This window comes from Pangasianodon hypophthalmus, chromosome 3 (genome assembly GCF_027358585.1).
Source record: "Pangasianodon hypophthalmus isolate fPanHyp1 chromosome 3, fPanHyp1.pri, whole genome shotgun sequence".
In the NCBI taxonomy this organism is placed as follows: domain Eukaryota; kingdom Metazoa; phylum Chordata; class Actinopteri; order Siluriformes; family Pangasiidae; genus Pangasianodon; species Pangasianodon hypophthalmus.
This window is the reverse complement of record NC_069712.1, coordinates 22076437-22103614: the sequence shown is the minus strand read 5'-3', so window position 1 is coordinate 22103614 and position 27178 is coordinate 22076437. Positions and strand designations below refer to the sequence as shown.

Below are 27178 nucleotides of genomic sequence, written 5' to 3'. Positions count from 1 at the left end.
TCTGATAATTACACCTTGTAACCCTCAAACACTTCCTTGTGTGTGCTGAGTCACATCTATCCAGCAAGACTTTATTGTAACAACACACATACCACATATAGGTACATGCAAAATATTGATTCACATTTATATAGTAGTTACAAGCCTACAAGTCCTGTCTCACTCTCTAATGTGTGGTACAGTAAGTACAATAAATGTCAGAGTCTGTGTATCTTAAACAGCTGCACACAGTGTTCTTGAAATGCTGTGCTCAATGAAGCATAATATTTGACTATTGAGTAAGGACAACAGCAGTGTCAGCTTTCACATACTTCACTGGGTCTTAAGTGTGACTCATGCTGTAGTTCCCCACTCTGTGTCCCCTGAACTCTAAACGTGTCCATCCCCACAAATACCTTTACTGTAAATGTTATGGTCAAGGACAAGGAAGGAGAGATGACTCACAAAACTGAGGAGTTGCCTAATTAGAAAAGGAAATACTGGACTTGAGGACGGTTTCGGCTGTAACTATTATGGACCCGTTTTTATGAGGGACGAAATGAAAGCTGCTATGATAGCGGATAGCTGCTATTGTGTTGTTGCGGTAATTGAAGAAGCATGTGTGTTTTTTTGTTTTGTATTTCACAAAGGTGGCAAATGGTCCATTTTTATAAGTGTAATTTGTAGTAATAATGGTAATAGAAATTAATAGTTTGTTTATTCATCTTCGGTAACCCAAGAACACTCGGTGCAAATATTGGAGTGCACCCTAGATAGGACGCCAGTGCATCACATGGGATCACTCTCTCTCTCTCTCTCTCTCTCTCTCATATACACACACACAGTCACACACACACACACATACACACCTAGGGGCAATTTTAAATAGCCAATCCACCTACTGCCTTTTTGGGGTGGTAGAAAATTGGAGGAAACCTACGAGACATAATATACAAAAGTGTGCAGAATCAAAACCCAGACCTTGTGAGGAACTTATACTACTGTCACCACCCATTAGTAAGAAAGGAAGAATAAAAGAAGAAGAAGAAGAAGAAGAACAACAACAACAACCATTATAATTTAGTCATTGAAGATAAATAAAGGAAAAAAATTATAATACTACTATTAATACCAAAAGGGTTATATGACTCAACTTTTATGCTGAGTTTTAAAGATGACAGCTGCTGAATGTGTAAGGGGTTTCCAGAGCTGGGTCACTACACTACAGAAGGCACAGTCACCAAAGCTATAAGGTTTAGTTACAGAAAAAATGAGCAAGCCAGGGGTACCCCATAGGAATTTTAGACCCCTGACAAATTAAAGTCCTGTTATGTGTTGCACCATGGTCTTGGGGAAACAACATTTCATTCCAATGTATACATGCTATATAGAGGGATAAAAATAATAACCCACTAGACTTGACATGTCTACTCAATAACCCCGATCTTCCCCAACTTTATAGGGGGTCAGGTTTGACTGGTAACATCAGTATACATCAGTAACGATTTGATTGAACTGTGTATGTTGGTCACTCTGTACTGATTGTGGACATAAAGGTAATGCCACTATATGAAAATAACGTGTCATAATAAATAAATATGTGATTATATTCAGTTATATGATTATATTACAGGCCATAATACACACATAAACACACATATTCAGTATATTCGTTAACTTCCGCTAGTGAACCATGTGTGTGCTGTCTAACACCGTGCCTGTATAACATGATTCATATGTCTGTACAATGCATGTGTGTCACCAGTGTTAGTAAATTGAAGGATGAGAGAGGAAATGGCTTATTAGACACATACACACTCTGCCTCGTTTATTCTGCCGTTTATGGATGTCGTCAAGGCTCAGGCCCAGTGGCCATCCAACTGTAAACACTGACCTCACGCACATGGTGCGTAAATATTTGTGTACTGTAGAGAGACCGAGGGCTTAAAATGAAGGAGCAGCACTTCTAGAGTACAAAATATGCGACTGTCATGTTTTAAACATTCAGCCTTTGCTGGTGGACGGTGATAAAGGAACGAGTAAGTAACGTGTGATCTTACAGGCAGAGAATATGAATAGGATATTTGACTGAAGATGTTCAAGAGTGAAAAAGTTTCCACATCAGAATGGCTACTTCAGGGCAATCATATCTTTACGCTCCATTCTTTGGTTCCTGGGCTTCAATCAGCAGTCTCAGTTGTAAGAGTTCCACACACAGACATAACAGCAGGCCCTTTTCTTACTGACCGGTGCTTCAGGAAGCCCCGCCACTCCTCAGGAAAACACCGTGGCACAAATAGAAAAGACTTCCAGGAGCTGAATGGACCAACAGAAAGCTCTCATAAAAATGACAAAAGCAGCACAGGAGAGAAGGGATGGAAATGGGCGTGGGTGAGGAACTAGGCTCTTCCTGTCATAATCAGAAGTCAAGAGTATTTCCTGTCATTGTAGGAACTTTAGGCCCATTAACCATGCTTAAAAAGTCCAAACTCTCAAACTTCTAATTCTAATTCAAAATACTAACAAGAAATATTCCAACAATGCCATTAAACATGTACACCATAAAGTACTCACACTCACGCTCACACGCACACACACACACGCACACACACACATAGGTACAGCCTACTTGGCTCAGAGTAGTGCATTGGGTCCTGTGATAAACACTTCATTATGAAATGCAGCAGGACTCCATAAATATTTGCTCTGAGATGTTATCACTCCTCCTTATCTTGCCCTGAGCTCTTGGCACTAGATTGATTCCGGACCCTTTATTTTCTTAATGACTTGCCGGCACTGATAACTAATCAAATGTACTATACTACTGAAATCATTTTGAGTCTTCTAAACGAGGGCAAAATACAAATCATGCTAAACGTGTGAGCTGAGACTGACTGAGAGCCGCTATCTGCTAGTGTGTGCTTACAGAACCACACCTTTTAAACTGGGCTAAAAGGATATGAGTGCTGGAATGCTAGGAGTCCTTAGAGCACCATTAAACAGGAAATTGCTGACAAGTATAACAAACCAGTGTTTATATCAGTTTTTGCGAGCCAAAATTCACTTGACACTAAATAAACTCCAGTAGACAGTAATGATGGAGGACGATATAGCAGAAACTGAGGTCTAAGACTATCAGAAGGGCAGTTTGGAGTTAAATCTGCTTTAATTACATAAAACCTTTTATTATATGCAGAAATCAAATGAGTATTTAGAAATTAATCACTAGATTGTTTTCAAAAAGGTTTGTTTTTTGCATTAACACTTAATTTCCTGTCTCTGGCTAAAATTTGAAGTTAAACCTGAAAGATTATTAGAAACTATTATTAGAGAAATATGTTGCTTTGGTTTGTTTTCAGAAGGAATGGAGGCATGTGTCTGCATTATGTGAGCACACAAACTTTCTGAAGAAGCAGGACTTACAAGAGAGCTCAATGACAACCACATGGGGCACATTCTCGCACTTTTTTTTCCAAATAATTTTATTGGGAGAACTAAAAAAAATGTACAGTACAAAGTTAACAGTCTCACACGCAATTTGTAGTGAACTGACTCCCCCCCGCCCCCCCAAAAAAACACAAAAAACAAGTATAACTCATCATCTTTTTTTGTCCATTTTTAAATTACATTCAAAAAGCTTTACTTCTGATAAAGTAGTCAAGAAAGAGTACATAGTGCCCAGCCCCTGTACCTACTATGTACAAGCAAAATGTGTTCAACCTCTTCTCTATCCAGCAAGTTCAGAACCCTTAGACCAATACCATATCAAAAAGCGATCGAGAGAACAAAGAATCCAACTAATGTCTAAAGGAATGGGGGAGTTTCAAAGAAACATAAGGGGAAAAAAAAAAAAAAAAAACTTCGCTGGTTGCTCCAAGGCCCCTCTTTTGACAAGTGGTACCAACCTTCCAAAAAAAGTTCAGATTCAAACCTACATTCAACTTCTGTATGTGTAAAACAATGACTTGTATCAAAATACTTTATTTGGTTAATAATAAGGCATGTATGGTGGTGGACCCCTTAGGCACTAAGGCAGTAATACTGGGGCTTGGGATTGCTACATTCTTAAAGCACGTGGCAGGAGTCCTAGCCTGGCTCTGTGCATTACAACGAAAGGAAAAGAAAAGAAAAATACTTTTTGGTTAATTTAGTCACTTGGGATCATTGTCACACAAGTCTGACTGCTTAAAGAATGATCATTACTAGTTTGGACGGTGTTTTGACAACCACATGGTTTATACATTCTATAGAAATAGCTTTAAAAAAAAAAAAAAAAAAAAAAAAAAAAGGGACTCATCTTGGGATTTTCAAAAAAAAAGTTGGGGGAAAAAAAAATTCTTCCACAAGCAACATCCCAACAAACGGCAAATCAAGCAAATGTTTTTTTTTTTAATGTACGTAAACAAGGAAACAAAATTAATGAAATAAATATCACATACAATCTCTTAAATTAAGTTTTTTTTACTCATTTACAATAAAATAACGAAGTGAAGTTACAAAAGAAGACCAAACAAAAATATATTACTGTGAAAAAGAACATACACTCCACTTTATGTAGATTAATAATGGCGATCATAATTTAAACATAATAAAAGAATATAGATCTATTGCTTCAACATACTTGATAAATACAGTATGGACACAATTACCAATGTAGCCTATACTTTTCACAAGATAATAAATAAGTTAAATAGGTCATAGCCAGTTATGTACGGCTATGTAATCGCTCAAAACAGCTAAAAAAATATATATATATTTCAACCATCAGCAGTGATTTTCCCAACAGACCAAACAAGAGTGCTTGAGCTAAGCAACAACACTAAACTACCCCAACCGAACCACTGGGTGGCGCTGTGACCGACAAACTCTCAACTTTTGGAATGGAAGTTTGTTATTTAAGCTTTCAGAAGCGCATACATAGCCTACTTTGCGAACTTTTTTTTTTTTTTTTTTTTTTGTCAAGGCATATTCTTGGTAGGATGGAGGGAAAATAAAACATGTTAAATCTCTCCGTCTTTCACGTTCAAAAGTTTTGTGCACAAAAAAACCATGTCTCCGGAAAAAAGTGTGATGGTCTCATAAGCCAAAACACTGCGACTGTATGCTGGTCAAAGTCACCGGTGGAATGCCTTCGGTCGATATCTACTTTCATAGCTATCGGTTCGAGCAGGAAAAAAAAGAAAAAGACAAAAAGAGAGAGAGAGAGAAAAAAAACAGGACAAAAAAACTCTAATGCCACACCAAGGGTCTGACGAGTCACCTGCCCCTGGTTGTTTCTTTACAGTCCGTCTAGTTACACGTCGCTGATCAGACGCCATTTTAATAACGGTTAACTTTAGGAAGTCCTCCAGTCCGTTAAAGAGGAGGGGAAAAAAAGGAAAATAACGGGGCAAATCCCATACAAAGCAAAATAAAATAACGAAAACAACCACGCTAACATATTAATCATCAGAAATCGACAGCCTGCTGAAGATTGGCAAACGTCTCCCGGCCTCCAGGCTGGGCGACTCGGAGCCGCTGAGACTTCCTGAAGAGCTGAGCGAGCCGCTGGCGTAGCTGTCCCGGTCCGACATCGAGTCGTAAGGGCTGGGGGGCGAGTCAAACACCGGCGACTCGGTCAGGCGCTGCAGGGTCTGCAAGGGCCCGAGGCTGTAGGGCGGGGAAGAGGGTCCCATGGCGGTCTGAAAGTTGCTGTAGTAAGCGGGGTTTGATTGGTAGCCGCCATGTGCGTGCACGGCGAGAGGGGCGAGCAGCGCCTTCAGGTCCTGCGCAGTGGCGAACGAGGAGAAGGCGCCATTAGCGCTCGGCGCTAGAACGTCTTCGAAAAAGGGCCCGCTGGACCGGGAAGAGTCGGAGGAGGAAGAAGGCGGAGGGGGAGTGCGGGATGTGGGGCTGTCAATGAGAGGAGAGTCCAGTCCATGCTGTGTGGAGAAGCCAGAGAAGCTCAGGCTGTGGTGGAGTTTGGGTCTGTCTCGGAAAGCGGCGACAGCAGCCTGTTGCTGAATCAGGTCCCGGGTCGGCTTCAGTTCGGGCGGCACGCCGGTGCCGCTGCTGGTGTTGGCGTTGGCCGGCGCGGGTCTGCGCTCGTCAGCGTTGTGGATGAAGTGGCAGCGCGGGCCGTACGGGCAGAAGCCGATGGTGTGGAAAGTGCGGCACGGCTCTGTCTTGTACTTGGGGTGGCGAGACAAACTGCGCAGCTCGTGGTAGCCGTGCGCGAACTGGCACTTCTCGCCGTACTTGCAGGCGCCGTTCTCCTCGAAGGGTCGGCACAGTTCAGTCTTGTAGCGGGTCGAGTTGATCTGCGAGCCAGGCTTCTGCTGCAGCGCCTGCAGCTGCTGACTGCGCTCACCCGTCTCACTGTAGGCGCGCTCACGGAACTTGTTCTCCTTGTTCATGATGGCGGTGCTGGCCGAGCTCTCTTTCATGTTGCTGTAGCATGTGGCTGAGTACTTGTTGCCGTTGTTTGTGCAGTCAACGTTGCTCGCGGAGTTGCGCCGGAAAAATCCCTGCGCGTACGAGCAGTTGTTAGTGAGAGCCGAGGCCGTGACCGGCGCCCCCACCGCTTTCTTGTCCAACATACTGTTGAGATGGAGAGCGTTCATGTTCAGAGTCTTGTCCTGTTTCGGAGGAGTTAGAAAGTTAGAGACGGTAAACACAAGTCACGAGTTGCAGTGTTTTTCAGCTAGACGGCTAAACAGCTTGCAAGAGTTCAAACCAGGTGTAAACTAGCTGCTGCTACAGAAGTGGCTCGTGCGCGCACTAGTTAAAGTTTTAAATGAACTTTTAGGCCCTTCACACATTAACCAGTCGTACGAAAACAAGACAAAACCTCTTAAAAAAACCTTTAAAGTCAAGCTGAGTATTACCTTGTACAGCATGTCGATGTCGTAGAAACCGGACAGCATGGTCGCAGACATTTCTATTTCCGAAGTTTTGAGTCGCAGTTGTTCTTTCATTTGAGGACCTACCAAGATCCCGTAGTGCAAAGCAAGGCTTTTAGTTTGCCACGACTGGGTCGTGAAAGAGGTTCGGAGAGAGGAGTGGGAAAAATAATCGAATTCCAGACACGGTCTGAAACGAGAAGAAACACGCTACTTGCTTGTGTTGCTGGTTTTTTTTTTTTATTGCTAGCTGTCTCCCTCCGTGAAGTGCCAAGCGAGAGCAGAACACAAACCGCTCGCTTTCCCCCCAACATATACGAGCCGGAGTTGCGCGTGCAGAGGGGGGCGGGGCCTGCCGAGCTGGAGCAAAGTTTGCGACGTCACGCCTGTTCTTTTCGAGTGGCGCAGTGGGGCTGGATCTGATTGGTCGTTTCCGAGACTCCACCCACACTGCTTGAAACTACTGTCGAACTTTTTTGGAGGAAGCGTGATTACCGAAAACTCCAAAGCCATGATCCACGCAGATGTTCCCAAACAATACGCTTTATTCATTGCGCGGATTTGACGTCCTGAAAAATGTCCAAAACCAGAAATGGCTTCCAAAAACTCATTTTTGAAATATAATAACGCCTGCTGGAGCTATATATTTATCCAGTACGCATTTCTTAAACAATAAAACATACATATATTAATATGTAAAGTGATGTAAACTAGAAGAGCACACGTTGCAGTGAACTACAACTGCATCAGATCAGGTGATCAAAAAAAAAAAAAAAAAGCTTAGCTGACCAGTGGGATAATGGCATTGAGAAGTTGAGAAGTGTGGATGGGAGTGAAACAAGCCTCCGCCTCTGGTACATTATGTACAGACCTGCAGAGGCTGTGTAATCATTTACTCCAACTAACCAGAGAAAGCTCCAGTTAGTCTAATCTACTGTGATTCATTCAGACTGACCCAGTTTTGATAACTTTGTTCCTTTTGTAAAGAATTGTTGTTTAAATCAAAGGGTTTTTTTAATCAAAACATTAAAATCTGTAGCAATAATAACAAAAACAAAAACATTTTTAAAAAATTGTATATGTATATATATATATATATATATATATATATATATATATATATATATATATATATACATATATATATATGTGTGTATATATAGATAGATAGAAAACCAATTTTTTATTGCCTGGGAAACATTGATCATTTTCTACTTGTATGTACAAAGACAAAGCCAGTGGCTGCTCTAACTGTGTTCAGCTTAAATCCACACACTATCCCCCAAGCAGCAGAGAGAAAAATAGAAATCATGTGAAGGAATGTGGTAATGTTTCCCCTATAAAACGATCCCATACTGCCCCCTAAGGGTCTAAAAAGTTTTCCTTAAAAGAAGCCTTGTGTGCCACCTAATGGCCAAGACAGCAACATGAGCTAGAGCATAGTATATAGGTAGTGCACTCATATAGGAAGTAGGGAATCATCTGGGATTCAGCCGCCATTACCACTACCCCCCCCCCTTCATATCCCCACCCGTGTGGATGTAAAGGGGTCAGTTATTTTGGACTGGTCCCAAGCATTACATCACTGTACAGTAAGAGAACATTTACTAATGTAGCCCCGAAGGCAATCCAGCTGTCTACACACATGCCAGCCACCAGTCTGCTGTTTAGTGCCAATTGCATAACATCCTACACAGGAGGGGCCTGCTGAACTATTTCTTTTTCTGGGAACTGTGTGAAAGGGTCCAGCATATGAGGAAAAAAACAACATTGATTGTCCAACAGACAGTCCAAACAACACAAATGTGTAAAAGTGCGTTTAGAAAAAGGAGTTGACCTTCATGATGTTTGAACTTCTGTGCTGCACTGGGACTTACTGTGCCCATTGTCTATCCCAGTAGTCACTGTACTGTCTTGTGCTGTCTGCACATGTTTACACTTGTGCACTTTCTGTATAGATTTATTTAGTCCCTTGTAGTTCTGTGTTTGTCTTATGTAGCACCTTGGTCATGGAGGAACGTTGTTTCGTTTCACTATGTACTAACTGGCTGTATATGGTTGAAATGACAATAAACTCCACTTGACTTGCTATGGCCACGGAGTCTGTTCTCATTTTTTTATGTGACAAAAAGAACAAATGTGTTTTCATCTTTGTGAAAATAGTGGAACAAGACAACAAGACAAGACAACAAGAGTCATGACGCATGCATACTGACTTCTCACTCCCTCAGGCCCACACTTGCATACAAATGTGCACAAGTCAGCCCTAGACAAATGAACGCAGTAAAACTCGGCTTTTATTTTGATGAAAAACAGTTAGGGGTCACTGACATTCCTGCAAATCAGTCACCTTTTTAATATGCAAAATACCACATATGAAATAAAATTAATAATATACTAAAACATTGTTTGCATTCTTGAGCTGGATTGGCCTTAAAGAAATAAAACTCCTTCAGCAACAGGGAGGAAATTATAAAATAATCCTAATATTTATATGCAGTCACAGAGTGAATAGATTTCTCTGACATCAGCTACTCTTGCCCCGAACAGTAACTCAGAGATGCAGACGCTGTGAGCAGTCCAAGGTCATTTAAAATGCCCTAACTTTTCTCTTCATTCCCATTGAAGGGAAAATTGATTTTCCAGTCATTTACTAAAACGTGTTAAAAATGAGGGAGTTGAAAGACCTCTGGTTCTCAGCTGGAGTCTGTTTTTCGCCTGACTGTTGCCAGAACATTCTGAGTGAGTGTGGCCCTCTCGTTCAGCAGAGTTAGCTTTGCGTGCTCTATGGTGGCAGAGAACTGAGGCAGCGCAGGGAGGGAGCTCATTGCTCGTCGGGCCGAGTCAGCATTAGCACCAGCTATGGCAGAGAGACGTTCAAGCTCTGCTGGGCACAAAGTGGGTGAGCCTGGTACTGTGGAGAGAGCGCATAGGTGTCTGTGTAACAGCCGTGCCCACTGCAGAGGCTCCGCCCACAAATTCAGATCTCCCTTCTCAAAGAGGAACTCTTCATCCTGGGCAAGATTGAGTGAAGAAACGGATCTCAGTGTTAGCATGATGCAAAGAAAATATTCTCTAAACAAAATTCCGAAATGTTCTCCAAGACACCATCTCGTACAAAGGTGTTCAAACTCATATTCATAATGTCACGCACTATCTGTGTCCTTACCAAGTCAAGTGTTTTCTCATTGCCAAGCTCTGTCTGGTTATCTCCCAGAAGCCACTCTGTCAGGGTTATCAAGCCAACGGCCCCCTGGCCCCACACCTGTAACAGCTGGCACAGAATTCCCACTCCCATCCGCAAAGCAACAGGGGGAGAAACAGCTCCTTGGGCAACACCTGGAACAAGGGGTATAAAAAGAAGGGGATCAGGGAATGGAGGTCAAGTCCTAAATTTGATATCCTCTGATATTCTCCAAGATATGATTTGGGTTAAAGGTTACTAATCCAGTCCTTGAGGAGCCCCAGTTAGCACACACACAGTTTGAACATATAATTCTATTCTAGAGCGAGTAAGCCCTGGATTACTTCACACGGGTGTGTCAGTAGCTGAAGTTTAAGTGAAGTGAAGTGACTTGTGGCCAAGTATGGTGACCCATACTCGGAATTTGTGCTCTGCATTTAACCCATCCAAGAGCACACACACAGTCGTGGCCATAGCAAGTCAAGTCAAGTGGAGTTTATTGTCATTTCAACCATAACAGAAAATGTGGAGTGATAAGAAGTCCTTAAAGACAAGATTTAAAAAAATAGACCACTATGGTACATTAAAGATGACTCTGTATCCACTTGAAGCAGAGCCATGAGGAGAGTTCAAAGGTGGAAAAATCAGTAGCCCATGCACCGAAGACAAACTTCTGTACTATCAGTTTTTCATTCACAGTTGCTCAACAGAGAAGCTGGTTCAGTAGACTGGGAAAGAAAACCTCTACTTCCTACTGACTTCATTTGATATGCTCATTTAAATGTAACACCCCTCAGTTGGTTCATATATTTCTTGGTGGTGCAAAGATTTCTGTGGAGCAAGATGCTCTTTTCTGAATCCCTAGCTATTGTTAGGAACTATATTTACTAGGCATATTAATTAGCTTGGACAGATGATAGACAATATTTCCAGAATCAGGATGTGAAAACTGTTAAAACCGAGCAAAATATAGTACAGTCTTTATGACGTGTGACAAGAAAACACCACAAGTCATAGCAGAAATATTAGTCAAAGGCTTTCTGTCTTTTGTCCAGGGCACAAACACAATGATTCATCACTAGAGACATTATCAGGAGAGGATTAAAAAAAAAAACCCTGTAGCTACATAAAAGTCACCACTCGCAGTCTGTATTAATACACACACAATTAGCTCATCATACTTTTCATTTATATTACGTCAATTGGCCCTTTTTAGCCTGGTTAACTGGGCCTCTGGTCAAGCATAACATGGGACTGGGCATCACATTGGAGCTTTGACTTGCCTGATGGGATAGCTAATGAATTTATGATTTGTCCATCCTTGAACATTCATTTGGTCTAAGTAGAAGTGTAGTTCCTCAATGCAAGTGGCTCGCAGTCTTTGAATTGCCAGGTCAAAGAAGACAGAAACTAGAGGTCAGTTACTGAGGTCTTGCTTTCTTTTTCATCTTCAAACTGTGTGATTCTGTCTCCACTGGCCATGGAGCTTGTCCAGAGAAGCAAAATGGTAACTACACAAAAAACAGTACTCTGAGGTTAGCCACAGGCAGACCTGCTGCAGAAAACGAAATAACAAAAAGAAGGGACACATGATAAGGGATGTGAGAAAAGAGATTCAAAGGATGTGTGTGCAGACGATATTAACACCCATCTAAAGCAATGGTCAAACCCCTGTCAAGTCTTGACTTTTAATGACCCCAGTTGTTCATGCTTCAAAGCGCTCACTGTGGCAACGTGCGAGTGAGTCACAGCAAGTTTGTTTTGCTTTCTGGCTTCTCTTTACGTTCCCTCCCCTGCAGCCAACGTCCAAATTACTTCCATGGTCGACAGTCGCTGGGATCTGCCAGTCAAAAACCGCTCTTGCTAAAGGAGAGCATAACGACATCTTAACGACCGTGACACCTTCCCCCACAAGCATACTGGGAAAGTACTGTTGGGCAGAAAGTGCGTATCTCCTTTCCTTCCAGAAACTGAGCAGCTGTGGGGGGACATTGAGGGAACGCAGAAAGCTTTTGATTGTACACTAGTAGTGCTGATATAAAGAGCTAGGCAAGAAAGAAATGGGCTTTTCTCTCAGCAATATGATGGGACAGCCCATCTCTGGCCTGGCCAGCCTCTGATGCTATTCATCCCTGGGGATTTGTGATGGGAAGTGTCGGCCTATAGGGCTGGAAACGGGCCAGGCCTGAACACGCCATCATCCAGGCATTAAAGGCATAATAGGAAACTCAAGCTGCTTTCCATTTCGGCCCTTTTCTGTGGTTTCACACTTCAGTAACGTGATTTTCCAACCTCTCCTCCGCTTACAAAACGCCCCCGCTCTCATGGTTCTGCATTTCTGTTTTTATCTCTTTGTTTATGTGTGCCTTAAGGTCATAGTCTCTCCTTTAGACAGGGATGATTATTTGCGAGCCTTATGTTTAGGTGTAAGCCGCAGGTGATGGTTCCCCTATTTCAGGAACAAGATGACACAACTTGACCAAAAGTTGAACTTGATTTGTAATCAAATGAGGTGGACAAACAGGACAATGAGAAACACAAAACTGAAACAGAGTGACTCACCCACAAGGTTTCCTAATGGCCATCATAACCCTTCATATCAAACAACAAAAACAGTAAATATTCCTATAAACGTGCAATTAAACGTCTGACTTTTACTGCACTTCACTAATCATTAAGCATAAAACAATGTGTAATATTAATTAATAAGCCATGCAGTTTGATTGTTACATGATGTCAAATGGGCAGGTAATGACTATATTGAATCCAAGACTGGATGGAATCATGTTTAATCCTGAATGGAGTGAAGCTGTTTCCAGCGTCCTTGAGGAAAAAGTTGTTTTGGAGGAGCTTTGTGCGGCTGCTTGAATGTACAGCCGAGCTGAGATTCCAGCAGAAAGCTTAATTCCCGTAATCGCAGGGAGGCAGAGGACTGGAACTAATTAAAAAAACCCTTTTTGAGTAATGAGAGAGGGGCTTTGGTGTGCGGCGAATTCAGGATGTGAGGCGCTGCAGCTGGCCGAGTGTCGGGTGTCTGTGCATGGAAAGGAGGGGTAAGAAAGGAGGGAGTGTGTGTCTGGCATGGCATTGAAATCAGAGACATCCACAGCACAGAATGTGTCAGCGTGTTCTGTGGCGGTCTGTGTGTGTGTGGACAGGAGAACGTGAGCTCTGACACACAAACACGTACAACCATCACTTAAACATGCACAGAAAGGACTCCTTCTCTCTTTTCTTTCTATCAGATACTAAATAGGTGGTACCTGGTATTTGTACATTACACAAAACGCACCACTAATATAGACATACTGATGACATTACAAGACGTATACTACAAATATAGCTTCTAATAAGGAAGGGTGATAGAGCTGCTGTAATTTTGTGATTGCAGCAAATTTTCTTACTCCAAAACAGTTCAATCAATGATGTGAAGTTCTTGTTCTCATGTCCGGTGTGCACACACTCTCACCGACTTTAAAACAGCATGGAAATGTAAGTGTGCAAGGTTGTGGGAAGGAAGTGTGGGTGTGAAAGAGAGCAGTATCAAGGTGAGGAAAATAACACATCGAATTTTATAGCTTTGACTTCCTCCAGAGACCTATGGGAACAGAGACATGGGTAGCGCACACACACACAATAACATATCTTTGCTAAAGACAAGTGCTAATATTAGAAGCTTGTAAATGACAAGAATTAGGAGTGCATTTGGTATTTTGTAAATGTGAACACAGAACATTTTAAGGTTACATACTATCAAACAACAGAGTTAGCAAATGAAACCTTTGTTTGTATCAAGTCAAGTGGGTTTTACTGTCATTATTTTATAGTGACTAACTATTGCAGTTACATTTATTCTTATAATAAACCACCTAGACCGAATATATATCTAAAACATCAATGTTGAAACAGTATATGTAGAAGACGCACTGATTAGGACAGTAGTATCAGAAGGCATAGACTCTTGTCTGACACTTCAATGCAAAATCTAAGCTCTCTGTTAGACAGTTTACACCTTCACCTGTCTAAAAAGAGTACCACCCATGTGTGCTCAAGTTAAAAGGCCTTGTTCATGAGCACATTACTGCAACATCCTAAGTGGAAGGAAACTACAAAGACAAAGTTCGTTTGGCCAGTTCCTGAACATATGAGAGCAGATGAATCAGTGAATGCCTAACATCTATAGTCAAATGGCTGCCAAATAGGTCCACATGTCCTGTTCAGCCATTAGCCAGACAAGGAGGCTGTTGTTTTACTGGACAGATAATCCACTGATAAGTTCAGATGTTTTTTTTGTGGTATTTATGACTATAACGAAGCCTGGAACAGACAGACAGTATTGTTAAGATTATATTATTAGCTGCTTTGGTTGTTTGATAGTGCCTTTAACCTTTAAAACATTCTCAAAATTTAAGCAGGGGAGCCAAGAACAACATCAGCTTGGGTAATACTGGCTACAGATGCTGAAGCTTTTTAAAATCCATTTCGAAATACTGCGCTGGAATGTTGAAGTTGGACATGCTGATGGGAAAACAACTTTCCCATTCACTCATTACTGAAGCAATAATCTTATATTCAAATAGTTAAATTAAGAATTATTCATGCTTATAACTAGAAACAGCTAATGCAGTGGAAAGGGGGAAGATACACTATAATAAGATCAGAGGTTCATAAGTTCAAGTTTCATCTTTGAAATCACTGACGCATGTTGTACCCACAATACAAACTAATTATCAGTACTATCATGCCGATTATAATCACACAGACAACATGTACTTTATTAGATGTAAAAGAACAAGACAATGGCCCACTTGCTCAATTGCTCAAATACATCCATTTTCTTGCCCAATAATCCAGCTCTGCTCTTTTATAATGATGTTTGTGGATGTATCTCACAAAGAGTTAAATCATTTGGGGGTATAACTTGTTTAATTTGATATTGTTTTCGTGTGGAGAATAGAGAACACAGAAAAGGAGGTAAAGGGGTTGAACAACAACTTAAGCTTGGTATCTAAATACTGCTTCATCTATGAAGACTCTTTCAAGCTTATTACACTTCATTTGGCCCTGGCTCTCTAGCTAACACCAACTGAAAAAAAAAAAAGGTGTTTGTGAAAAGTGTGTGAAGTTGCTTATCAGGCTGTAGATAGACGTGCCGGCACGGATGTACTTTTTGATGTGACTGATCTACGAGGACGAGTCATTCCTGCTCTCTGCATCGCTAAGTCTGACACCTCTATATCAAAGCCCTGAGCCTACTGGACATCCTCCTCTCTTCCACACCTCTGTTCTTTTGCTGTCAAGGGAGGCTGTAAAGAGAAACTCACACCTCCCCATCCCCCGCTAAAAAAACATGAACCCCCACCTGATTCCTGTAGGCCTACACTATTAATACTGCATCTACCAAATCTGGACCCTGCTACTTGCAAGACTTGATGGTTATGAAATCAGGAAGTCCAACTGGAAACACTGCAGTAAAGCTCTCCTGTCTTACCTCAATATTGTGTGAGTGTATATACTGTATGTGTGTGTACCTGTGGTGATAAGATGTGCTGGCAAGTAACAGATGAAGTCAGCAGCTTTGTCTCTCACATCCTGGTCTTCATCCTGTAGTAAGGTGAAGAGACTCCGCCACAGTGCCAGGGTGTGGGTGATACCTTACACATACACATACACACACACACACACACACACACACACACATACGGCCTCAGAACACTTTTCATTTCCATTCTTTGGAACATAGATATCTAAGAATGGATATGCTCTTACCCATATGCAGAGTGGCAGAGGTCAACAGGGTGGGTGTGACCTTCACCAGCACCTCTGCAGCGGTCTGTTTGACCTCTACTGGCTGTTCCTCACTACAGTCCTGAGTCACCAGCGCCACCCAGCGGGCAGCGTGAGACACTGCAACCTCAACCGGGTCCTCCTGTACGCAGAACACACATCTTTAATTGTATGACTTGATAACATTTGTAATACAGTTTTCAATCATTATTGTTATTATTCTATTACGCAACTGAGTCATGGAGGCATTCTACTGTATACATGTGGATGCACTAATAAAGGATGGTATTGTGGGTTGCAGTGATATTTAAGTGCCCAAGTAAATGAGGTTTACTCACAGCTGCACGCCCCACGTCACCTAACACCTAGCAGCTAATCGCCTAATGACCGTTCACAAACATCTCAATGACTTACAAAACAAGGCAAACAGCCCCCAGTAAAAACGCATGGGAAATCCAGCTGTCCAATCTTTCCAGAGACAGCTCACAAAACCATCTATACATATACTGTGCATACATACATATATAAACAACATAAATAGGCACTCACCGTCCACTTTATTAGGAACAACTACATGCAGTTATCTAAATCAGCCAATCATGTGGCAGCAGTGCATAAAATCATATAGATACAGGTCAAGAGCTTCAGGTAATGTTCACGTCAAACATCAGAATGGGGAAAAAATGTGATCTTTGTGACTTTAACCACAGCGTGGTTGTTGGTGTCAGATGGGCTGGTTTGAGTCTTTCAGAAACTGCTGATCTTCTGGGAATTTCACACACAACAAATCGATGGATGGATGGATGGATAGATAAAAACATTCTGTGTGCGCAGGGTCTGCTGGCTGAAACACCTTATTGAGAGAGATCAGAGTGGAATGACCAGACTGGTTCAAGCTGACAGGAAGTCTATAGTAACTCAAATAATCACTCCTTACAACTGTGGTGAGCTGAAAAGCATCTCAGAACACACAACACATCAAACCTTGAAGTGGATGGGCTACAACAGCAGAAGACCACATCAGGTTCCACTCCTTTCAGCCCAGAACAAGAATCTGAGGCTATCATGGGCACAGACTCACTCAACCTGAATAGCTGAAGGCTGGAAAAACCAGGTGATTTTTTTTTCTAATCTTCAACTGTCCAGTTTCGATGACCTTGTGCCCATGATAGCCTCAGATTCTTGTTCTTAGCTGACAGGAGTGGAACCCGATGTGGTCTTCTGCTGTTGTAGCCCAGCCACCTCAAGGTTCGATGTTTTGTGCATGCTGAGATGTTTTTCTTCTCACCACGGGTGTAAAGAGTGATCATATGAGTAACTATATCCTTCCTGGCAGCTCAGACCAATCTGGCCATTTTCCTCTCCACCCACAGAACTGCTGCTCACTCAATGTTTTTTTGTTTTTCGCACCATTCTGTGTAAACTCTAGAGACTGTTGTGTGTGAAAATCCCAGGAGATCAGCAGTTTCTGAAATACTCAAACCAGTCCTTCTGGCACCAACATCCACGCCATGACCAAAGTATAGAGATCACACTTTTTCTTCATTCTGATGTGTTGATGTGAACATTACCTGATGCTCTTGACCTGTATCTGCGTGATTTTTGTATTGCGCTGCTGTCACACGATTGGCTGATTAAATAACTGCAAGAAAGTGAAAGTGTACAGGTGTTCCTAAACAGTGGACTGTGAGTGTATGCTATATAAAATAACCTCATACGTACATTTCCTCTAATAATCTCCTAAGAACCTATTTTTTTTTTTAAAAAAATTTTCTTTCAAAAACAGCACAACATATGCTGCAAAACAATAATGAATATATAAATAAAATCCTTTTTTCACAAGCTGTATTTTTGTTTGTTTGAGATTGTGATGGCCATCTCAGTCACTGTATTTGAACCCTACAGAAAATGTGTGGTCTAAATCGAAGAATGCAATCTACATGCGTAAGCCTAACATTATAAAGGATATTGAAATATTCTGTCATGCATTTAGTAGTGCTCAAGTGTCTCCAGACTTGTTAAACATCACAGGAAGAAGCTCAGGGGAGGCATCACCAAATAATAACTGTGAGGGGCAGTGTTTTTAAAAACAATTGCACTATATAAGTCATTTTTTATTATGTTTGAAGAAATAAAACTAGCCATTGCCTTATGTCCATCTGCTTACAATTGAAATATTACATATTGTATGTGAAATCTTTGGGCTTATACAAGAGCGCTGTTGAATACTCCAATCAGAAGGTGTGGATTAATTTTCTATAACAGCATGGCTCTGACAGTAGTTCCGGCTGTAACATTACAGATTTATATTATATATAAGGCTTTATATTAAGGTGCTCATTCTAACACATAATCGTGTCTATAGTGAACAGCAGTACAATAGTAAAAACAGATTCAAAAAGGTTCAGTTATTTAGCAAAGAAGAATGTATAATGCGTTCTGTGAGGAGATGTTTGTTTAACATTTATGAAAGGATTAGATTCTCAGTCAGGATGCAGGATTTTCTGTAACATGACAAGCATGTGTTTATTGTCTTATTAGCCTCAAGGGAGAGAAGAAGAGTGGCTGATTAGGGAATTACTGTTTATAACACAAGTAATAACAGGAACTTGTTGAACTCATAGGCATGCCATAACATTAAATGTAATTATAAATGGTCAAAAAAATTCAACACATCATTCATCAATAAATAAAAAATTGTAATAGTTGGCAAATCACTGTGGTATAAGAGGAATAATACACTTTGGGTTGTGCTGTTATAAGGAACTATATGAAAATGTTCCTATAGCAGCCTTGCCATTCGCATGTTATTCCTTACTTATTTTCATGAAGGGTGCCAATAGTTCTGGAGTCGACTGTATATAAGGGTAGGAGAGCAAAAAATGTTTGTACCCATATGAAATAAATGTCAAGTCTGCTATAGAGTTAACTACAGATAATCTGTTATATTGAACTCTAGTCAGCAGCGTCTAGTCTTCCTCTGACAGTATGTCTCATTCCCACACAATGGCCCTCTCTTTCTTTTCCTCACTCCCTCCTTCCCACTCGTCTTTCTTACCAACGGCGTCTTTTTGGCCAGGTGCACCACCAGTCGAGAGGCCAAAGAGAGGGCAGCACAGTGCAGCTCCAAGCTAAAACACACACACACACACACACACACACACACACACACACACACACACACACACACACACACACACACACGGCAATACACTTCAATCATCATATATTTCCATGTACAAGAGGTTTTGCAATTCTAGAACATGGTATGCAAAGTCCATTAGGGTACAGCAAATAAACAAGCCCCACACTGACACTTTCACACACAGCGGTTAAGTTTATGAAAAGCAGCAAGACCACTTCAGTGCAGTCACAAACGTGGCCGTTCGCAAAACCGCCCGCGTCATAAAACAGGTGGGACGCACCATGCACTCAACTACAGAGCTGGAACTGGAATACACCCAGCAAATGTGCAATTACACAACGCCTCTAACAGTAACACGAGTCAAAGGACAAGTGTGCGGCAACATTACACAATCAAGCACACAAGCGCATACACACACACACACCGCCAGTATTACGGCGTTGCTTAATCACAGAGCAACTGCCGCACTCCAAAACACTGGCGCTGTGTCACCCAGAACAACAATCCCACCAAACCGATTTCTCAACACTGATCTCAAGGCGGGCAGATTGGCCAGGCCGAGGGGCGCTCAGGCTTTAGACGTAAAGGCTTTTTGTAATTCTATACTGCAGGGTGTGTATTCATTCATACAGGCCCGAAATGGGAAAGGTGCCTGTAATACAGACTTGAGGCCCCTTCAGCCATCTACTGTAAAAACACACACACCTGTCACCAGGTGCATGACCCAAAGACAGACACCCACATGCCTACACACACAAGCAAGCCCATTTACACATACACACTCACACACACACACACACACACACACACACACACACACACGCGCACGCACGCACGCACGCACGCACGCACGCACGCACGCACGCACACCCTTACACAAACATACAGATATGTATGTGCGAGCGCATGCAGATAACCACAGGTACACGAGGCACACTGAGGTAGCTGTGAGCCTGTAAACGGTGAAAATCAATATCCTTCATGCTCTATCTCGGCTGTGAATGGATGATTGGCGTATACAGGGGAGCTGCTTACCACAGGCATTTGTGGTCTTTTTCATGGTAGAAGCCCACATCTGAAACCATTGCACCCTTCCTCCCTGCCAGCACACTATGAGCGACCTTCTGCCACCCGTGTGGTCATACCCACAGCCCTAACCGCTGCTATTCATCAGGATCGGGTGTTCTTAAAGACAGAACTAAGTAGGCCGGTGGGTTTTTGGTGTCAGTGGAAATCTTTGCTGGGTGTGGCAAATGCGTAAAGGACGTAACTAGCCAAAAATTCCAACGTTGCTTATTATACAAATGAACAGCAGCTGCGCAAAGTTCTCACCAATGGCTGATTTTTGACCACACTGTTATCATTGAATAAAATCTCAGATCTGTACACTGGTCAGACTGGTTACCTGTGAGTGGAGGTTTCTGCCACGGAGAGGAGGTGATCTAGCGCTTTGTCGTCACTTAGGGACATGCTATCATCTTGCCATGGCAGGATGGAGGACAGTGGGAGGACTGAGAGAAGTTGCAGAACCTGAGGGAAAGACAAAGTAGATCATTTATAGTGAGAAAAAAAAAAAACCTCATTGTTAGTGCAATACAAATAAAGGTGTTAAATATTTGGGGGCACTAAGACACCAAAGCTGGTTATTTTCCAATAACAGAACAGTTTATTTTTTTTTTGGTAACAGCTCTGACTGCGACAAAGCACTTACACTAGAGACTCCTTCCATAAACGTTAAATAAATGCTTCATAAATGTACAGAAATCCTCCCCATATCAACAATTAGACATTTTTCTTTGATAAATAACAGCACAATTTCATAATCCATTTATTATTATTATTTCAGAATATGTGGCGTGTCCACCACAACAAGTACCTGTGAATGAGTTGTTACTATAGAAACGATAATATATTAGAATGAGTGCTTTAATATAAACCTGTCACTTATAGCCATCACCACTGTCAGACCCGCTGTTATAGAAAATTCATCAACACCAATAGATCTTGTAAATACACTTTTTGACTATATACAGTATGCACTGTATAATCCTGCTTCTCATGCTAGTGATCATTGGTTAATCTGTTTGTCTGCCTTATTATTGTTAATGTAACTGCTTCTGTTTTATTCATCATGTTATTACAGTTCTGTAACTGCTGTTTGTAAAATGGTCACACCCGTCACTGGATGTCTCTTTGTCTGCTGGACATCTCTTGAGGTCTTCGTCTTATTCCTCCTTTGGTACAGTGCAGACAAATGAGTCTAGCAGGGTTTCCTCTCTACTTCTTATCTCTCCACCCTTCTACAAGCCAAACACATCTGGTTCAGACCCAGCTGTGTCATCTTAAATCAGACACAGAAAGGGGTCTCTGATCTGCAATGGATCTTGGGAAAAGTTTCTTTCCTCTATGTCCTCCTTTGCTTTTCTACACTCTCAAAAAAGGACTAAACTGTACTTTATGTTGTCACTATGGTGGTGCCTTCAGGGCTAGCTTTTGTACCTTTAGCATGTATGTGCCTTTAATGAGTCAGTCACAAAGCTTATTAAAAGGTAGAACAGTGGTTCTTAAGGTCATTTTAAAGGGAAATTAGATTTCATGTTTCCAGGTAAAATATATTAAAAGGTACAAAATGTACCACCCCAACAAGTGCCTTTACTTCTGATTGTATATGACTATGACGGGTCAGGGAGCAGGCAAGGACAGGCTGACTTCCATTACTCACATTGAGCTAATGATAACTGGTGCATGAAGGTGTTGTTAGAACTTTAACTCACTTATACACATACTGGATTTTTTTTTTTTTTTTTTTTCCACTGCTGCTGTTCAAAATCAACAAAATCAAAATTGGATAAACCTTTTCCCTACAGTGTTTTCTAAATAAGTCTTTAATCCAAAAGGAGTTAAACTCTTTGAAAGGATTCTAAAGGATTCTTTAGTCCGTCGCTCAGAGGAAACCCTTAAACATTTTCTTTTCAGACACGAGTTTCAAGTCGAACCAATTTAGACTGTTAAAACTGTTAACTGTCCAAACAGTTCTTCAGAAATAGGCTTCTTTTTCTATTTGGGAATTTACAAAGAAGTAACCCTTTGGATCAAGCAGTAAAAAAAAAAAAAAATATATATATATATATATATATATATATATATATATATATATATATATATATATATATATATATATATATATATACACACACACACATACACACACACACACACACACACACACATACACACATATACACACACTTGAACATGGCTCTCAGTTAAAATAAATAAATAAATAAATTACCACCTCATTCAAATCAAGTTGAACTTGTTGAACTACAATATCATCTGTGTAATTTGTAAGAGAGCTTTTAGAGTGAAATTATCCGCTGATAATTCTTTGCAGCTTTTACTTATTAAATTCCTAAAATTTGTTTATAGTAATTATGAAATATAATGGCTAAGAAAAAAATGTTGAATGAATAGAAAATAGCACTGAAACTGGCCTGACAACAAGTTCAAGCTAAAATTTGTATTTTTAAATGTGTGTCTAATTTCTGCATTTTTATTTTACTAATTACTGTATTTTTTAAAAATTATTAATTACTGTATTATTATTAATTTTATTAATTACTGTATTTTTTCCAAGTTTTTTAAGACTGGACAACAATTGGTTAAAATAGAGTCTTTTACAGCCCACAGAAGCTGGCTGGGGCCTTATGAATTTTTGCTCCTGGTTATGTTTCTCTCTCTCTCTCTCTCTCTCACACACACACACACACACACACACACACACACACACACACACACGACTCATAAGCATTGTCAGGAAAAGAAATAGCACATGAGGCCTTGCATTGCTACAGAAAACCGCCTGACTGTTAAACTCATATGTATGAGAAACTCATGCCAGCATCTTTTCTTCCCAGAATGCTTTAGTGGAACAGAGGGATCACCATGGAAACCAGGCCAAAGTGAGTCCCTGGAGCAAGCAGGAGCAGTTTCACAGCAGCCTTTTAAACATTAACGGCTGGCCAATAAAACACACAAGCAGACACACAGCAGCACACTGACACAGATGGTAAACACACACGCACACGCCATGTGTGTGCAGGGACATGTGTACGCACACACGCTTTAGCTGCTCTGATGCCTGTGTATAATGATAGGAATGGTATTACAGAATAATCGAGTGTTTATGAGGAACTGAAATAGGACACTTTTTGATAAACACCCCACCTTTTCTCTTACTTTATGTGTGTTGTGTTTGCACACGCTAAATGTGTGTGGCTGTCTTTAGTCCATGAGTGGAAATAAATGGAATGACCAAACATAGGGGAGGTCTGCATGCTGAGGCCTTTCTGTGAGCTGATATGTTATTGAGGAGCCATCATTTATTCAGCCAATCTGAGAGAGTTTGGATTACAGTGCAGTTATCATTTAAACAGCTGGAGTCACAGAACAAAGCACTTTGATCACAACCATGACAAACGATGGCAAGATGGATGAACAAGGGGAGGTCACAGACAGGGTGGTATAAAATGCAAAGGCTTAGCTCCTCAGTTTTAAAACATTATTATGTGTGGACACTGCTTATTTTATTTTAGATCCTTTCTTCTCACTTGTTACTTCTGTTTTTTCCTACTATTTTGTCAGCAGGTTATTGTAAACCCTTTTATCTACTTCTGTGTTTGATTATCAAAAGCTTTGTCTGAGGAAGAGCCATACAATCTGGAATCCTGTTTACATACAGTGCCGCTAAAAAGTTTGTGAACCGTTCAGTTTTACTGAGCAAAATTATTCAACATTGAATATCTTTGTTGGAAAAAGTAGGTGAACTTCTAGGAGTATGAGAGAATTTAAACTTCACTGTCAAAGTTTGGTCTTCATCACACAGGTTTATGGAAGTGTGCCATGTCTCGATCAAAGGATATTCCTCAGAAAAAAGGAGATTCCTCAGAAAAAGAGTTATCAATGCTCATCAGGCTAGAAAAGCCATTTCACAAAACCATTTCTAAAGAATTTGATGCTTTGAAAAGCATTATATTTGACAAAAACAAAATATTGCATTCCATCATAAGAATCTCATCCCAGCCGTGAAGCATGGGGGTGGTTGCATCGTGGTTTGGGGCTGCTTTGCTGCCTTGGGTCCAGCTTGCCATTGGGACAGCTTGCCATTATTGATGGACCTATGAATTCTGGATTGTACCAGCAAATTCTACAGGAGAACATCAGGGTATCTGTCCATGAACTGAAGCGTAACTGTAAGTGGGTCATGCAGCAAGACAATGACCCTCAGCACACAGGTAAGTCTACAAAGAAATGGTTAAAGCAGAAGAAATTTAACATTTTGGAATGGCCATGTGAAAATCCAGACCTTAAATTAATAGAAATGTTGTGGAAGAAACGAAAAAGAGCAGTTCATGCAAGGAAGCCCACCAATATCACTGAGTTGAAGCAGTTTTGTAAGGAGGAATTCCTCCAAAATTCCTCCAACCCTTTGTGCAGGATTAATCACCAGTTACCGGAAATGTTTGGTTGAAGTTATTGCTGCTCAAGGGGGTTACATCAGTTACTGAAAGCAAAGGTTCACATACTTTTTCCAACAAATATATTTAATGTTGGATAATTTTGCTCAATAAATAACCGTAAGAACCATCTTTTTTTTTTATTTGTTTAATAAGGTTCTCTTTATCTAGTAAGGAAACTCAGATGATCTGATCAAATTTCATTTGAAATTTATGCAGAAATACAGAAAATTTGAAAGGGTTCACAAAGTTTCTAGCAGCATCGTAATTATATGTAGGGGTCGAGACACATTTCGTCTGATCGCCTTACACATCGTATGGTCTAGGAAAGCATGTTACTTGCTTAAAAAAGGCAATAACTGTAGCCTCTCACCTTTGCTAGGCAGGTGGGATGTGGCTCATGTAAAACCAGGTAGGCTAAAGTGGACACACTGAGGTCAAAGGGCAGAGACTGGTGTTCCCGGTTCGTCTGCAGTCTTTCCAGGAGCCGCTCCAGTGCCAGTTGCCTCACTTCGTAATGCGAGCACTGCAGCAGGCGACTCAGGAGGTCCTTCAGCTGCCCCGCTGCTTCCTGTGTGCTCCACAGGGCAGATGTCTCCATAGCGATGCTGGTTGCCAAGCGTGCCAAGCTCTGTAGGTACTGCATGGCCCCAGGAACGGAGAGATGCACCTCATCAGGTCTGCGAGGAGCCACAAGCTCAGAGTCCATGAGGATGGCGAATGTCTCCACACGAAGCTTCTTTAACTCAGAATCTGAAGGAAGGCAAGTATTAAGAGTTAGTGCTAGTTGGTTGTAATTGATAGCAGCAGTATTTTAGGTGAAAAGTGGTCTGGTTGGTTACAGTGGCACAGGGAACGGGACCTTACAGTCTATAGACTGCACAGGCAAGGAAGAATTGTTTTGGAAACTGGAGCCACTTATTCGAAAATGCACAGTGGAAACACTGATAAAATAAAGATATTTTGATCATTTTTTTTATTGATTAATTTTTTTATAAAAGCACAGCTTTTCCAGCATAGTAATTCACCTGCAAAGCAAATCATGGTTTATATTAATGTGCTCATTCTAAGACATTATCGTTTCTAGAGTAAAAATTCACACAGGGACTTATATGGCATGCGCTCCTCATAAATGGATTAAAAATGAGTGTAATTGTTGATACCATGATGTTTTCGGTGAGGAGATGCTGAAAAAGGTCACCAGTGTCAGTGATGTGTAACAGCCAGATGTAAAATTCAAGTTTTCTGAAAGGGGGAAGTCTTCAGAGCAAAGGGCTCTGTAGTTTCTCTAACACAACAAGCTTCATTTTTTTGTCCTATTAACGTCAAAAGAGAGGAAAAAAGACAGGCTGTGGAGGGAACTGTTTATAGCCAATATAACATGAGTGATAACAAGAACTCACTTGCTTCATAATACACACCACAAAGTATAAATAGATTTTTTTTTTTTAAAAGTATAACACTATTCTTTAATAAATGGAAAATTGTTTAAGTGGATAATTGTAGTTGTAACTTATAATTGTAATAAGTGGATAAATTGCTTATAAGTAATAGCTCTCTTATAAGTAATAGCTCGAACCTGTTGTTGATTATTTTCCTATACCAGCATGCTCTGTCATGTTTTATTCTTTCCTTACAACATTTAAAAATGTACACTACATGGCCAAACGTAATGTGGACACCTGACCATAACACCCATATAAGGATCTTCCCCAGACTGTTGCCACAAGGTTGGAAACACAATATTGTCTAGAATGTCTTTGTATACTGTAACATTTCCTTCACTGCAAATAAAGAGCCCAGACCTGTTCAATGCCCCTGTGCACAAAGCAAGGCCCATAAAGACATGGTTTACCGAGGTCGGTGTGGAAGAACTCGAGTGGTCTGCACAGAGCCCTGACCTCAACCCCACTGAACAGCTCTGAGATGAACCGGAACACCTACTACATGCCAGGTATCAGTGCCTGATCTCTTGTGCTTGTGTGGCTAAGCGGGCACAAATCCCACAGCCACAATCTAGTGGAAAGAAAAGTGGAGGCTATTAATACAGCAAATATGGAACAACTCAATATTAATACCCATGGTTTTGGAATGAGATTTTCACTACTCAGATGTTCACATACTTTTGGCCATATAGTGTATGTGTGACGCATGATGACTTGAGAGAATATTCCAACTAACAGCACAAAATGTTACGCACCTCCCAATCTCATTAGTCAAAAAATAAATAAATAAATAAAAATAAAAAATGATTCATCACTGAAAACTCCAGCAGTGATCATGCAATGCTGCGGGTAAACAAGCAAACGGTGACAGTGAAGGCATTCTTGATCAACCAAACCAAAGTGGAGAATTCTATAAACACAAGTGACCCTTTATTATGAATACCAAGTCCCATGTTTTGCTCTGAAGACCTTTTTTATTTCAGATCATTTCTTTTGTTTGGTTTTGACACAGAACGGAATCCACTGATCATTACATGTTTAATTAAATGTTTAATGATCATTACGTTACTCAGTTAAATGCACTGAGACTCTGAAGCAGTGCTTAGCCCTCTGAACCCTTCCATGGCAGAGCTCTGACCTGCGGATTGTGAATCCTCCGAACCCACTTACACACTGTGCACGAGAACACACAGCTTCCTCTTTAACAATCACAGCCTATCAATGGATCAGCATATGGAGCA

The 27178-nt window shown here is 41.0% G+C and overlaps 2 protein-coding genes across 10 annotated transcripts in view; both read right to left on the bottom strand.

The window, feature by feature from the left end:
• Positions 1–4245: 4245 nt before the first annotated feature.
• On the bottom strand, positions 4246–7205 carry LOC113542474 (mRNA decay activator protein ZFP36L2). The gene is made up of 2 exons (XM_026940045.3): positions 6846–7205; positions 4246–6596 (listed from the first exon to the last, which is right to left on the bottom strand). Exons 1-2 carry the CDS (start codon positions 6933–6935, stop codon positions 5421–5423), a joined length of 1266 nt encoding a protein of 421 aa, XP_026795846.1. The 5' UTR covers positions 6936–7205; the 3' UTR covers positions 4246–5420.
• Positions 7206–9139: 1934 nt separating this feature from the next.
• The window catches only part of thada (THADA armadillo repeat containing), an 86245-nt gene continuing 68206 nt past the window's right edge, over positions 9140–27178 (bottom strand). For all 9 annotated transcript variants that reach the window (XM_034302820.2, XM_053232313.1, XM_034302821.2 and 6 more), the window contains exons 32-38: positions 24866–25245; positions 20382–20506; positions 18890–18962; positions 15814–15973; positions 15576–15698; positions 10030–10199; positions 9140–9874 (exon numbers count right to left, since the gene is read on the bottom strand). In XM_034302820.2, the coding sequence (XP_034158711.2) occupies positions 9557–9874; positions 10030–10199; positions 15576–15698; positions 15814–15973; positions 18890–18962; positions 20382–20506; positions 24866–25245 (1349 nt within the window). In that variant the 3' untranslated portion in view covers positions 9140–9556. The remainder of the gene's footprint in view (positions 9875–10029; positions 10200–15575; positions 15699–15813; positions 15974–18889; positions 18963–20381; positions 20507–24865; positions 25246–27178) is intronic.

What these genes read in the sequence shown, in the direction of transcription:
- LOC113542474 (XM_026940045.3), bottom strand. Translation starts at nt 6,935, where the DNA reads ATGAAAGAACAACTGCGACTCAAAACTTCGGAAATAGAAATGTCTGCG. An exon ending in ACATCGACATGCTGTACAAG is followed by an intron (nt 6,597 to 6,845) that starts GTAATACTCAGC and finishes CCTCCGAAACAG; the next exon opens with GACAAGACTCTGAACATGAA.